Here is a 15,636-nt window from a genome sequence, read left to right as displayed (position 1 = left end):
CTGGAGCATCTAGAATGTCTTGACTGATGCCCATGATGGTTATAGTCTCTTGAGGTAACAATTTAATAAAAAATTGAGCTCAAATTAAATCCATATTGCACTCCTCTTCCAGGAAAAATTTCTAATTTTATTATAAATCTACCTATAATCAAAAGTTGACTTGGTATGGAGACAGTGCACAAACAGGAGGACTGACTAGCAAGAGGAAAAATATGTGAGCTTGTAGTGGGGAAAGGAAGGGCAATCTAACAATCAATCTTTGATCAAAGTCTTAAGTTGTTGAACAAACTGATTTTTGAAGAAATACTCCGAGAGCTGTATCTGAAATGTGACATTCGGTTGCAAAATAGAGAGATTGCAGGACTGCACATTATTGTTTCAATCTGTACCAAATAATAAAATGAAAGATCTTGGAAATCAAATAATAATTGACTATATGATAAAAGGTGGGTGACTCATAGCAAGGTTTTAGTTATGATTAAAAATTATAAATACTGAAGTGTCCAAGGCAGTCTTATTTAAACTCTTCATACACAGTGCTTTAAAGGGTGCTTGGAAACTAAGGACAAATAACACATTTGCTTTGGATATTCATTAAAATGGCAATAATTTCATTTCACCCTTATAAATATGTAATAAATATTTATTAAATACATGAATAAAATGTTTCTTAATATTATCCACCCTGAATTTTCAGCAGTAGGGTAGATTTAAAAAACAACCCAAATAAATAAATGTGTACATGCTTGACAGAAGTAAACAGAAGTGTAATATTATGTCATTTTATAACTAAAAATGACTAGCAAATAGCTATGCAATTATTAGAAATTCCTGGAGCAATAACTCAAATTCTAGCATGGAATCTTAATTTATGTATTTTAAATGGAATAGTTACATACCTCTGGTCATAAAATGTTTTCATGGTATAATAAATATTGACTTAACTGAGAAATCATGATTACATATAACTAAGGCACAGTCCAGACAAAGTTAAGGTTTGTGATCCCATTGATTTCAGTGGGAAGGTTCAGCACATGCATAACCCTGTTTTCCTCCTAATTTTTTTTTTTTTTACCATTCTGTGTCTTTCAAGAATTTGTTTCTGCCTCACCTAACCTTGCATTCATTCTCCAAACTCAGCAACCACTACCTTCCAACCAGCAGTAGTAATGTTTTTCCAAGCTCTTACCAGTCTTTCAAATATTTAAGATCCTACGTGTATTTAGACAGAACTAGATATTTCTGCACATATTTTTATTTTCCATCACTTCCATTTCTTTCTTCACCAAGTACTCATCCTTTTATTCCTTTGGTTCTCTTAAGCATTCCATTGTTAAATGTTCTGAGTTTTGCTAATCTGTTTCTTGAGCATCCCTGGCAAATATTTGTTCACATGCTGATTCATTCTTGATAAACTTATCAGGTGATTACTTACAAGTATAAATGAGCTATCACTTGTAAATGATTACAAACAGAATTCACATACTATATTTCTTTATGTCAGTTTAAATAAGAAGACAGTTCACTTGTGAAGCTGATGGCAAAAAACAGTAAGTACGGATTATGTAAATGAACATAAAACTGATTGTTGAATCTCTATGCATTGATTCATTGCTACTTGAACTCTTATATGCTATTCTTGACTTCTTTTAGCATTTCCAAATTGCCTTAAGTTTGATCTGACTTCTAGCCACAGTGGGTCTCTGGAAACCTCCCCTCTTTCTGTTTTTTTTCAATTCATTACCTTTTTTATTTGGGAATGTTTTCTCTTCCAATTGGGCACCTGATGACTTCAGCAGTGTAGATACTAAGCCTATAACTCATTTCAGGTATAAAGTTGTCCTGGACACTGTGGTTTTCAATAATTGTGATCCATAAAAACAGCATTGCTTTGTTTTGCAATGAAAGCTTAAAACCAAAGCAGTTTGGAAACAGGGTACTTTTAAAGACCAAACACTAAGCTGTTGAAAGGGCCAAATATTGTTGTAAGTGCCTGGCTAAAAAGTATGATCGTTGTTTGGGGATGTGTCATCCAAAAACAATTCAGAAATAATCACTAAAGATGGATCTTTTCTGTGGTGGTACGATAATTTTTAACTCTTCATCAGAAATAGATTATTTTTTCCACTTTAATGTGCAAAAACTATTTTATTGCTACAAGTTTCAGTTTCTAAACCAATTATCCTGGTTAAAATACTTGTAGCTACTTTTTAAATACTGTGTTACCATATTTCAATGCTCTAGTTCTTGCTGATTATATAATTAAATTGTATGCCTTTTGGGGTAACTTTATAGAAGACTGGGATAGCTGTCTGGTATTCTTTCTGTAACAGATACAGCAAAGTTATGAAGATCCATGATGAAACAACATTACAACAGTAGAACTGGCTGGTGTTAGATGGGATAATAATAATAATAAATAATTAATAATAATAATAATAATAATTAATAATAATAATAATAATAATAATAATAATAATAATAATAATAATAATAATAATAATAATAATAATAAAAAACAGAATAACAGAGTTGGAAGGGACCTTGTAACCAGTGGTGGGCTACTGGATGGTCGATGGGGCTCGAGCGAGCCCCTAGCTGTAATCTCTGGCTGGGCCCACCCATCCGCCCTTGTGCTATGCTTTCCCTAAATAAGTAACTTTTCCCCCGCCCAGGCAAGTTCCACGCTGCCCTGCTATACTCCCCAGAGCTGCCTGAATTAGCTGCTTGTTTGAAGCTGCGTTTCAGCCCCAAAGCAATGCATGTGAATGAAGCAAATGCGCATGTAGGCTCACGACCAGTGAACCGCTTGCCAACAAAAATGCAGCCCACCTCTGCTTGTAAGTCATCTAGTCCAACCCCCTGCTTAAGCAGGAAGCCCAATACCATTTATGGGAGAACGCCCCAAAGTTTAACCCATGGCACCTGAAATTCCACGAAAGCAAAACAAAATATATAACAGCAACATTATGTTATTGGGAAAGTGTTTTTGAAGGCATTCAATCTTTTGCTCTTAAAAAAGTGTGATCAATTTGACGAAAATGATACTGTGGTTTTGTTGGTCATTGTCTCAAGTTTGCATTTTGTAGTCACAAGAATACTAAGTATCAGAACTCATAAGATCTGGTGGCTTCAATCTGACAAGGTTGAGGTAAAGAAAGTTAACAAATATTTATTCCTTTCCTTTATTTATTTTTAATGCTTATTGAAAGCAGTAAGAGAAAACCCTGTAGAACAACTAAGTATCTTTTCTGAAACCTCTCTCCTTTTTTTAAAGCTTTCTATTTCTAGATCTTGGAGATGCATTAAATGATTGATTGATTGAGTTTATGTCAGTTTTGATTTCTGACAACTACCTGATAAGGCTTCAAGAATTGGTCGTGACATTGGAAACTGAGTTCTCCAAAGTTGAAACTTTGTTCCTAAAGTCACAGAGGGAAATCTACGAAATCCTATGGCTCTTGAAATGCTTATAGATTTTAGGATTGTATTCTTAATGTTACAAATTTATTTTTTAAAACAAATTTGGAACTGTTTTACACGGAACACATTCTAATGTTTTAAGTAAATTAATATGAATTAATTAAGCTACATATTTACTTTACATGGAATGTATTCTAATGTTCACAAATGAGTCCTTCATAATTTTGAGTCAGGCATGAAAGAGTAACAGAAATGAGTGTATGGATGCTATATTGGAATCTATGATTTTCCAAGCTACTGATGTCTGGGACAAACTGGTGATTATTACTCATGATTTTGCAAAAGCAGAATCAGTTTCAGAATGCATAGTTTCTCATTAGTTATTAAAGCAAGCACCCTACATATTCTTGAACTGCTTTTTTGTGTTCTTAAGCCTGACTATATTACTTTTGCCATTTCTGTAAGTTTCCATTCATAATTTTTATTATTCATTCCAAAATCTTTCCTATTTAACTTGAATTCTTTTATACATTTCCATAATGAATGTTATGCTCTGATAATTTCAGTTAAAAATAAAAATGTTTTTCTTGAATGTGTCCTCCAGCATGCTTTTCTTACAATGGCTGTGTATAAATTATACAACAAATTCTGCATATGGTTTCCTTCTAGTTCCTTCATTCCATTCCATTCCCATATTTTTTTAGACAGTGGGAATCTTATATATAATTAGTATTTAAAAATGCTTTTAGTTACAGTATTATCTAAAAGGAGACATTTCCATGTGGGAGCAGCTTCTTAATAATTTATATGAAGACGGACATATACCATCAGATATACAATGAGGTGATGCGCATAGTCAGAAGAAAGCACCAGCCTTTAAAAACTATAGTCTGTGTAACTATGTTCAGATTTATACTTTAGAAAGTCTACACTTCAGTTATACCTGCTGTAATTTAAAATTACATATTTCAGTCGTTTCAACAGGGTATGCAATTTCTTTTTTTTTTTACAAAGTGGAAAAAGAATTGTAACTTTAATATGCAAATGCGTTTCAAAGCAAAAGCAACATAGATATAAATTTAAAATTGACATTGTGCTTTATTTATACTGTGTGCATAAATAAATACACAAATGAGTGTCTTTATATGTAAGTGTAAAAATAGTAAAGATATGTAATGTACAAAAAAGTAAAAAAAATTACAACCCCGTAGTTATTTTAGATCCTTATGGGTCATATGCTAAAGGAAATAGACTAAGTACAACTAAGTGCAAATACATTGATTTCTTGGACTTAGTCTTGTCTGCTTAATATCCTTAACTACACAGTTAGATCTATCAGGGATCTTCTGAAAAAACTAGCAAGGTCAAGAAATTTCACAAACTCTAAAGCTAAGGGAAGATAATTGAATTATCAATTTAGAGTTTTTATTTAAATAAATATTTTACATTTCATGCTTAACCTGTAAATGCACTATCAGGATCAAGATAAGGAAATTCTACTGTAGACAGTACAAACAGTAGCAGCAAAATTGTACACTGAGGTGAAATATAGAGACCCTGCACATAGTAAGGAAAGCTTACATTTTTCACTCTTGCAGAAGCACATGGCCTGTGCAAGAACTAGTAGCTTCAAGAAGTGATACCTTCCCTCATTTAAAAAGAAAAAGAAAAGAAAAAAGTATAAAACAATGAGCAAAATGTATTGGAAGAATCATGATGGGAAGCAAAGCTGTGTGCAAAAATTATCCAGATATAAACCAAAGTCTTTGATGTCCTCAAGATGGCTGCATTGTTAAGAGGACATCCTGTCCTGGAAGCAAGTATAAGCTGGAGCCAACAAGACTGAAAATACAATTTCTTGAAAGCTCTTGTGTCAGGGTAGAAAAATTCAGAAAAGCCTGCAAGACAGTAGAAAAGCTACAAATGTATTGTGGCCATAATATTAGTTCTATTTAAACAGAAAAACAAAATACTGATATATTACTTGGGAAGACTAGCTGCCACATTCTGAAGGATTATTTCATATAGGAACATGAATTCAAATCCCAATTGCCTTTAAATCAAACCAAATTATATAGACCTGTGACAAGTTTAGTCAATCTGGTAAGCTTCAAGTATTTTGGCCTTTCAATTTCCATCCTATCCTCCTTAGCACAAGAAAGCAAGGTGACAAAGCTTCTATGCTGACTTGAGTCTGTGGACAACACACTAAATGCAGGCAATTGATATAAAATAGGATGCCAGCTTAAGAGGAAGTTCCCCCCCACACACACACATTTATCAGGATGAGTTATAGTGGGCTGCATCCAACATTAGATGAGCAGACATGCATTTGCTACAGTCCAGCCTTTGAGAAAGATTTAGGGAAGGAGGATAGGAATGTTAGTTCACTAGCAGATGTCAGCCCAGTATTAATAAAATATAAATTCAGAGGCAATTTAAATACTGACTTTTAAATATTTTCTCTATACAAAATGGCAGAAGTTCTGTTCTTTATAATATGGAATTGGCAATTCTGTGATTTAAAAAGACAGATGCTGTTTGATTTGGAGAAAACTATGATTTAAGGCTTTCTATAATACTGCCTTTTATGTGGAAACGAGGTTGCCTTCTCTTTCTGCCCACATAATTGTCAATTCTTTCTGACAATGGCCACCATTACTATAGGCCAATCACACTCTCTCAGCTAAGCTATCACATAGGTTTATGTGAGGAGAGACTCCTTATATGTTACTTTGAACTCCTGAACGAAAGATACATCAAAATTTATTTATTCAATTTATATGGCCATCTATTAATCTCTTTTCCTCAGTAACACAATATAGAGCAATTAAAGAGTTAAAATAGCAGAGGCTATTCTGGTTCATCTCATACAGAACTTGGTTTAATATTGTTTCCTACTTCAAGGCTAGATGTTAGCATACTGCTCTCACCAAAGTGCTGTAAAAGTCCAAGTTCTTTTTGAGACCCTGATCCATAAGACCACTAGGGAAGTAACTGAATCTTGAGGTCTTTTATATGAAATATATAATATATAGAAACTACATGGTACTGAACCTGTTTGGTGCAAGCCCACTGATTCCAAGAAAAGATCACTGATATCATAATGAAAAAGCTATAGGGTCATGTCTGCAAAGGTAAGCTAATGCACATTGCTTGTATTGTTCATTGCTCTTTGAAACTGCAGGTAAAATAATTAATTTCATTAGTTATAATCACTTCAATATAAAAGAGAGGTATCACTATATTTTGGATTTTGTTCATAAGACACCTGGTTTTAGTGTTGCCATCAAGTGCCAAAAGAAAGCTGTTTTTTGTTCAGCTGATCACATATTCATAAAATTACAAGTTCCTTTTCAGCAAAATAGCAAAATTGAAAGTTGGTCTAACTTTTCTCAGAAAACAACTTTATTGTGTATTTCACAGCACTGCCCTTGTCTGAAGATCCAAGGAAAGATGAAAGACATTAATGTTCAGGAAATCATCTAGAACTTGAAGACTAGCCCTATGATACTTCTATAATTTCATTTGTGAATTTTTCAAAAAAAAAAATCATTTGTGAATATTTCAAAAAAAAAACCAGAACAGCAAAAATGTGTTATCAAAGCATTCATTTATAGTAATGATCTAAAAAGTAACCTAGGATGTAAGCAATGGATAGTTCAGAATGGTAGAGCTCGTTCACTATTGAATATGAATGATCTTGGAGTAATTGCCTGATCCCATCAGTGTTGCACAAAAGACAATGTGTTCCTTAGTCAATACTACAGTTATGCTAAAATATTATCTTCTGAAGCCCAATGTTTGCACCCTGCAATAGAGATGGGATCATTCAAATGTTTGAAATAATATGCCTGTACAATGAGATGATAGAAAATATTTCTGATCCTTTGAACAAAAGCTAATTTCTTCTGAACTAGCACATTAGGTTGATTGGCAAGAGGAGTTCAGAAGTGTTAATATTTATAAATACCACTCTTCATCTATCCATATTACATATTGAGAAAGAGTGAGACATTGAAACCTTATTAAAAACCTAAAACTCTGTTAAAAAGTGAGCATAGCGAGGATGGAAAAACTGAATTGAACCTCATTTACCTAATATTGGTGGAATGAGCATCCTAAATGAGGCAGCTTGGTATACAACAGATAAGAAAAACAAGTATACATTGGCCTCATTTTATACACAGCTACTCATTAATTATTTTATGTTGAATAGGCAGCATAACAAAAAGAGTTCATATTTGCTTTCATATTTTCTTGCGTACTAGCATAACTGGTCTATTGTTTTTGATATATTAATAATCAAATGTTACTAATCTAGAATCTGGGGCTAATTATAAAAGGTAAAATATCTCTTATACAAAACCAAAGAAAAAGATCATAAAATTCTATTTTATGTATGTCAAGATTTCCTTTTTTTTCTTAATCTCTATAGTTTTACTGCATTAAGTTCCCTGGCCAACACATCAAAACTCTGAAAGCAATGGGTAGAAATCAGATAGGATTATAACTTTAAAAAATCAAGTCATCATAAAAATAGTATTCATGAGAACGTAAAATACAGTATTTGTATAATGTAAAAATGGGATTGCATGGAATGTTATTCCTCCATACTGACTGACCAATGGCATGTTTAAAAAATAATTTACCATTGACCATCACAAATAGTGCAGGACTAATGGACTTTGGACAGAATGAACAAAATTTCCATGTGGGCAATATCCCAAAATAACAGACTTCTTGTTTGGGGAATGGTCTGGACAGCAGTTGCTACTAAACACTCAAAAATGGATATGCTTCCTGTGTAACTTCTGGGAGACAAAAAATGCAAGGATGGTGAGGCGGGTGGTGGGTGTATATTGTACATATTTAATGGTGGAGTTCCTGGGAGGGTCAAGGAGAAAAGGGAACTGAGAAAACCCGGCAGACGATGGGAGGAGGAGGGGTGGGGCTGAGCGGGGCTGAGGAAAAGAGACTGGGGAGGTGTTATGAGGAGGAGGAACAGCTGTGACTCCTTCCCCTTCCCTCACCTGCAGTTCTGGCCACTGCTTCCTTGGTGACAGGAGCAAGAGAGAAAAGTGTCATCAAACATCTCAAAGACTGATGCTAGGAACAACTACTTCCTTTGAAGGGGTGGATTTGAAAGTGCTTTTTCCTGTAGTTCATCTCTAGGAAGGCTAGAAAGCAAGGAAAGTGGGGTGTGGATGGTTGGAGGCGGAGGGCAACCTGAGAGTTTAACGGACATTCAGATTTAATGAATACCCCTGTCCCTTAAACAGTCTGTTCAACTGAGGCTGCTCTATACTTTAGTATAGTACTAAACTACATCTGCTTAATGATTATGTATAACATAAGTATGAGTAAACTAAAATGGCCTAGGTACACACCAGCCTAATCAATAAATGTGCTGAACTGTGGAAAGCCATGCCTGTTCCAATCCAGCAAGACTGATCCCTGTGCAGACTTTTATATAAGGGCTGCACAGGGGAAGAAATGTATCTTATGTCAGGCTTTTTTTTTATTAATTTAGGCTGGTATATTTCAGGTAGAAAAATGATGATAGTACATGACCTCATCCATTTGGCGTGTGAGACTCCTGACTTCTCTTATTTATCCACACCAAAAGGAGAGAAGCGGTCCTAATTAACTATCTTGTCCATCTGAAGATCAAAGAAATATTTGCATATTAGTACTGCTGAACTGAGAATACTTCAACTATTATTAAAGAAAGAGTGTACTCGTATTTAATACAGAGTACTAAGACACTGATAATAAACTAAATTTCTCATTCTTTCTGACTGTTCCTTACTGCTTTGCAATTTTTAATAATGCAGAAGTTGTCTTATTCTATAATCATTCCACACAAGCGATACACAGTATTTCTGACCTACTATAGTGTAGAAGTACAATGACACCTACCTTATTTCTTTAAAGCGTAGATTTATCCTAGCTGCCTGAATAAAATGCCCACATGCCTCTTGATAACCCTAACATGTTCCACTGCCTGCAGTGATACTTCAAATTATGTACATTTTCTGCATCAAGAGATGGATACAATTGCATGTAAATATTTTTTAAAGTCTTGAGGGCAATTTTCTTAAGACTTAGACAAGTCATATAAGAGCTTAAAAGATTATAGGAGTTACAAAGAATGAAGTCAAGAATCGTCAGTTATAATCCCACAGATCATCCTTCAGGACTAATCTGGCATACATTATTACACTTATTAGCTCCTTTAGAAAATCTCAACTCCCATCACCAAAGGCCATGTCATAAATTGCCTTTCATCATGTTTATTTTTTAAAATCTTTTAAATGAAAAAATAAATATTCAAACATCCTATTTAATAAATATTTTGAGAAATAGGTTTACTAAAAATGTTGCATCTGTCATGGCTAGAACTAATACGGTATTTTAAAACAGATAGTCCTATCAATCTAACTAAATGTTTGAAAACTTTACAATGCATTTCTTGTAATCATTGTGGCCTTGATAACTTAAATTTTTTGAAGGTTATCCAACTTCTATACAACATTCAACTTCAGTAAAGACTGTGCAAACAATTGGGATACATGGGTTGGGGATTTTTTTCTTGACTGTAATGAAACAGTTTAACTATAAAAACCAAATTCTAAGTACAAGGTACACTTTCAGAATTTTTAACATTTTCATATAGAAAAAAGTGCATTCTTTTGTTCAGCTTGTACAGTTCTTCCGTACATTATAAAATAAATTGCAAGCCTCTTCTAGGATGTAGCAGCATTGCAAACATGACACATACAATCATTGTCACTAAAAATAAATACTACTGAAGTGTAACAAAATATTCAATTAAAATATCAGAAGAAAAAAAAACTAGTTCATAAACTCAAAAAAACATAAAAACATACAAATTTTGGTGGAAAGCAATATTGTTGCTTGTCTAAGTTCTTCAGCCTCCAGGGGTGATGAATATCAACAAAGAAAACGGAAAGCACAAGACACAAATCATAACAGGTTGAAACAACATCACTTGCTGCTTTCATGTTATAATTTCTTCCATTTAAATGTCCCATTCTCCATAATTGCACATGATTCTGGAAGTCTAAGTGGGAAACTGGTGATCCCAGACTTTTTGCTTCTTGGGTAGTATCCAACAGTTAAAAAATAATTATATATAATTATACATATATCTTATCTATCTTTGTGTGTTTGTGTGTGAGTATGTGTATGTGTGTGCGTGCGTGCACACATATACACACACAATTATAGGACCTTTGCCTGAATGTTTTTATCCGCGTTAAAGATAAAACTGATTCAAGTGATGACATATATCTACCAAAAACTTGCATATGTACACAACCACCTTGTAGTATTTTCTAGTTCTGTCAAGCTCCAATCAGCTTGAGAAAATATCCAAATTAATCACGTTTTAAAATTTTGATCTGCCTTTTAAAAGGGAACAAGGACTGTATCACAGACCAGCATGTCCTTTAACCTCTGCTCTGAGAAGGCAAGAGAACAAGAGCTGGTTGTGCACACAACTGAGAATTTTCCTTCTAATATCTGGGGATTGCTTTTTGCTACGACTTTCATGCTGAAACAGCAGTAACTGCAGGTCAGCTTAGACCAATGTAACACCTCATGCAGATAAATCAAATAAGCTGATAATCAAAAAAGGAACTTGGTCAATTTGGAATGATTTCTGAAAGTGCTCTGCTCTCCTAAATAATTACAAGGACTGGTGGTGATGTTCAGGAATCATTTTCAGTGATAAATTGAGTATGTCTCTATAGCAGGAATACAAAACAGGAAGTTATTCCCGTCCACTTGCAGAATAAGAAAACTGAGGGAAATGTGGTCGTCTCTCATTGTCCATGCAGTCCATGCCATCTTCATCATCTGTGGAATTGAAGGTTAAAGATAGCCTCATAAAAATGATACTGTCTTAAATGCATTTTTCTTAGATTAGTTCAATGAAATGTGAAAAAAATCACATTTTGTCTTTCAAATTTTATTGTTGGAAGATTTTAATATGCATTTCATATTTCAAGTTGCCAATTAAACAAAATTTTTGAATATGAAATTACTCTTGTATTTATGTTTACTATAATCTTTTGTAGAGATATGTAAAACTAAAGACTATTTTTGCAAATGTTTTTTAGAATGAGAAACCAAATGGACTAAACAGAAAAAGATTAATTATTAGGCCTAGTTCGAAATATAAATGTTACAAGTCTTCAGAATTCTTTTGTAATAGGGTTACAAAAGAAGAATGCTCGATATTCAGTAGAGTGAAGAAATAGATTAAATAGAATCTCACTCCAGTAAGTTTATACTCTGAACTTTTGAACTAATTCCCACCTACTCATCCAACCCATCTTGTATTAATCACAGGGGCTTTTTTATCCTTCTAAATTAGGGTACAGCAGAGTACATAATCATGTTTGAAGTCATTGCTGAAGATTTCCTGTTATAACATCTCATAGACAGCTCCAGGTGTACTCATATACAAATAAAAGGCAGCCAATAATTCCTTATTCTCCTCCTCCTGTCGCTGCAGTCTTTTATGCCTCGTAACAGCTGTATCCTGACAATTTGGATGAATGTGAGTAACACAGACCTCTACTATTGAAGACACCCACCGAAAATTTTTTGGCAAGAATACACGGTGCCAAAAAAAGTGAACTATCAACCTTCTTCTCTTCGCACTGGTAGACCTTTCTGATTTCCAGGGACACTCCTCAATGGCTGACTGATATCATCACTGGATGCTCACACTCACAATAGCTTTATAATCTAAGAATATGTCTTAATCTAAGAATATGTCTTAGATTCTTCATAATCAAATAAATGAAATGTGAATTCCTCCCCTCCTACCTTCCTTAATAATGAGATACTTACATTTTTCAGGTGGTGTTATTGTAATAGTTTGAGCAGTAAACTCTTCATCAAAGTATCTGGTGTCGGTCTCAGATGTCACTTGTGGTTTAAAAGGAGGAACAAGCTGAAGGTGTAATGAAAGAAAAATGTTTATTAATAAATATGAACATTCTCAATTTAAATGTAGGATTGTAAAAAGAGGTAGGAGTAATTAATTTTATTCTACTAGTTAAGAACAGGTAACAGGATAACTGAAACCTGAATGCCAACTAGTTTGGCCAAGTTTTAGCCTAGCGAATTTCTATTTTAGCAATTACAGAGGGGGGGAAAAAGTAGTCTTAAAAAATAAAGAATTCATAAATCACAAACAAGTATTTACTTATTTGATAAGCATTTTATTCCCATTTTAAAATAACCCATTAAATTAAAAAGCTAAAATGAAAACACATCCATTAACATAAGCATCACAAATTTAATCAACCATTTATTAAAATAAATGGGCTTGAACACACTGTACATTACATTCCAATTTTCACAAACCATCCTTTCCCCTGCATGTATGTCTTGGTTTCTTAAATCTGTCTTCCATTGATGTCTTAAAAAAATAGCTTCATGTGGTTTATATAATCTTCTAGATGGCAAGGAGGTGATGAGTAGCAGGGAGAAAGAAGAACTGCTTAATTCATTCTTTAATCTGTCTTTATGCAAAAGGAAGAAATAATTCAGCCTATTAAAAGCAGCAATGTAGGAGATAGAATAGGAATGCAAGTCAAAATAGGCAAGAAAATGGTAAGAGAGGACCTGTCCACAGTAGTTCACAGTCAACTTCTTGGTAAGATAGAACAACGTGGGATAGAAAGTACTACCAGATGGATTCACAACTGGCTGACCAACCACACTCAGTGGATATTTTTCATTAGAAATACATCTACATGGAGAGAAGCTTGAATGGGATATCACAAGGTTATGTTTTAGGTCTAGTGCTCTTCAACATCTTCATAAATAACAGGGGGTAGACAGGATACTAAATTTGTAGAAGACACCAAACTGGGGAAAACAGCTGATTTTTTAGATGAAAGACTCAAGATTTAGAAGGACCTGGACAGATTGAGCCCTATCCAACAATATGCAATTCAGTGGTAAGAAAATTAAGGTCCTAAACTTAGGGAAGAAAAAAGAAATGTGCAGATATAGCATAGGTGGTACCTACTCAACTATGAGGGGGATCTAGATGTACTAGTAGACACTTAAGTACGAGCCAGCAATGTGCTGCTGCTGCCAAAAAAGCCAATGCAATCCTAGATTACATCGACAGAAGGGTGGTTTAAAGATCACATGAAGTGATAGTACCATTTTATAGTGCACTGGTAAAAGCACACTTGGAATACTGTATCCCATTCTGGTCACCACAATACAAAATAGAGGGACCATAGAAACAATGTGAAGAAGGGTAAGAAAGAGGACAAAAGGTCTAGAGGTGAAGCCATATGATGAACGAATAAGGAAATTAGGTATGCCAAGTCTTACAAAGAGAAATATTAGAAGCAATATGATAGCAGTCTTCCAATACTTGAAGGGCTGTCACAAAGAAGGAGTTTAATTATTCTCCAAGGCACCTGAGGGATAGACAAGAAGTAACAGGTGGAAGATCATTAAGGAGAGATCCAACCTATATAGAACTGAATTGAAAATTTCCTGACAGTGAGAACCAGTGGTGGTATGCTATCAGATCAGCCCCATTTAGGCGAACCAGTAGTTAAAAAAAGCCTCGGATCAGCTGAGAGGAGGGAAAAAAAGCTTCCAAATCAGCCAAGAGGATAAAAGACTGAAAAGCGATGGGAGAGGGAAGAGTCGCTCCTAGCTTTTCATTTCTTCATCCTGTCAGCTGATTGGCTTGTTAGGTGCGCACGTGTTAGGTGTCGCACACACGCGATCACCCACCGAACCGATAGGGACTAAGGTAGGATCCCACTACTGGTGAGTCAGTAGAACAGCTTCCCTCCAGAAAATGTAAGTGTTCCATCATTGGAAGTTTTCAAGAGGAGATTGGACAGTCATTTGTCTAGAGTTGTATAGGGTCTCCAGCTGAGCAAAGGTGTTGGACTAGAAGACCTCCAAGATCCCTTCCAACTCTTATTATTCTATGTTTTAGACAATCATTTCAAACATGAAAATCATAACTTTTTTTCCTATATCTATATTTATTCATCTATCCTTCCTTCTTTTCCTGAAAATCCAGGAAGTCAAGAAAGAAGCTTCCCAAGACTGCTACCTAATAAAATCAATAAAGCTGAATCAGCATTAATCTGCTCTTTTGTATCAGTCTTTTTAGACCAAAGGTCCTTGTAACACTAATTATTTTAGGCTTTTTTCTGTTTTGGATCAGTGTATCTGTAATTAAATCTTAATCAGAGTTATATACTGTATGTATAGGATTTATGGTTGACTACATTTCTTTCAAAACATTCATTAACTTAAAAACTTTAAAAACAAACTATTAAAACACTTTCTATATCAGCAAAATCAGACCAAAGAGGATGTGCTTAGATGGTAGTTACTCTAATCTCAAAATTCTGACATAGAAAAAGCAGAAGTTTCAATTTAATTAGTGTTAGATGAAACAATAAATCTCAGTAATAGGTAGAGTGTTCAGGCAATTTTCTTCAGGGTAAGCAAAGATATAAAGCAGCAAAAAAAAGAAGTAATAAACAAACAGAAAATATATGCCTTTATATTCTTGCAAACCAGCCTTGCTTTCACCAGCCTAAAGCTTTTTGTTCTTTATATTTCTTACCAGTGTTGATATAAAATAAATGAACTTATCTGATTATATTTTACATATCACTCATACATTTCATTCAACAATGACTCTCATAACCATTTTAATTTCTGTGTACATTCATTCTCAACATCCCCCAGTCCATATAGATTACAAAATCTCCCCACTCCCAATTGTGCCAGATGTGTGCTTAAGGACAGGACAGTTAAGTTTTATAAAAATAAATATACTGAATATGAGCTATCGCAGGGATCCACAACCCAGTCTGCGGCCTGGCAGTGAGGCTTTATAGCATGAGAATAGTAGTGATGGCTCACGTCACAGAGGGCCTCTCAGGCAACCAAACAAGAAAGCCTTTCCACAGCTCTTCTTTTTGCCAAGAATTGTGCAACCAGTCAGCTACTGGTCAGTGGAAAAGCAATAATGAAGGCACCTCTGATCAGCCGTTCAGCGGATGGGAGAGTTCTGCCACTTTGCTGACAAAATGTCATTGGTTCTTCAATGGTGACTACGCTGGCTTTATTCCTCCCTCAGATTAGTTCCCCCCCCCGAGTATTGTGCTGACAGCA

At 34.5% G+C, this 15,636-nt stretch overlaps 1 protein-coding gene across 3 annotated transcripts in view; it reads right to left on the bottom strand.

Moving 5' to 3' along the window:
- Window positions 1–622: 622 nt before the first annotated feature.
- The window catches only part of AKT3 (AKT serine/threonine kinase 3), a 156,399-nt gene continuing 141,385 nt past the window's right edge, over window positions 623–15,636 (bottom strand). For all 3 annotated transcript variants that reach the window (XM_026669404.2, XM_087967234.1, XM_087967238.1), the window contains 2 exons: window positions 12,310–12,412; window positions 623–11,307 (listed from right to left, as the gene is read on the bottom strand). In XM_026669404.2, the coding sequence (XP_026525189.1) occupies window positions 11,222–11,307; window positions 12,310–12,412 (189 nt within the window). In that variant the 3' untranslated portion in view covers window positions 623–11,221. The remainder of the gene's footprint in view (window positions 11,308–12,309; window positions 12,413–15,636) is intronic.

The sequence above is a fragment of the Notechis scutatus genome, chromosome 1, assembly GCF_049901735.1.
Source record: "Notechis scutatus isolate UNSWTSFEM ecotype Mainland chromosome 1, rNotScu1.2, whole genome shotgun sequence".
Classification (NCBI taxonomy): Eukaryota; Metazoa; Chordata; class Lepidosauria; order Squamata; family Elapidae; genus Notechis; species Notechis scutatus.
The sequence above is the reverse complement of the archived record's forward strand: the minus strand, read 5'-3'. Positions and strand labels throughout refer to the sequence as shown.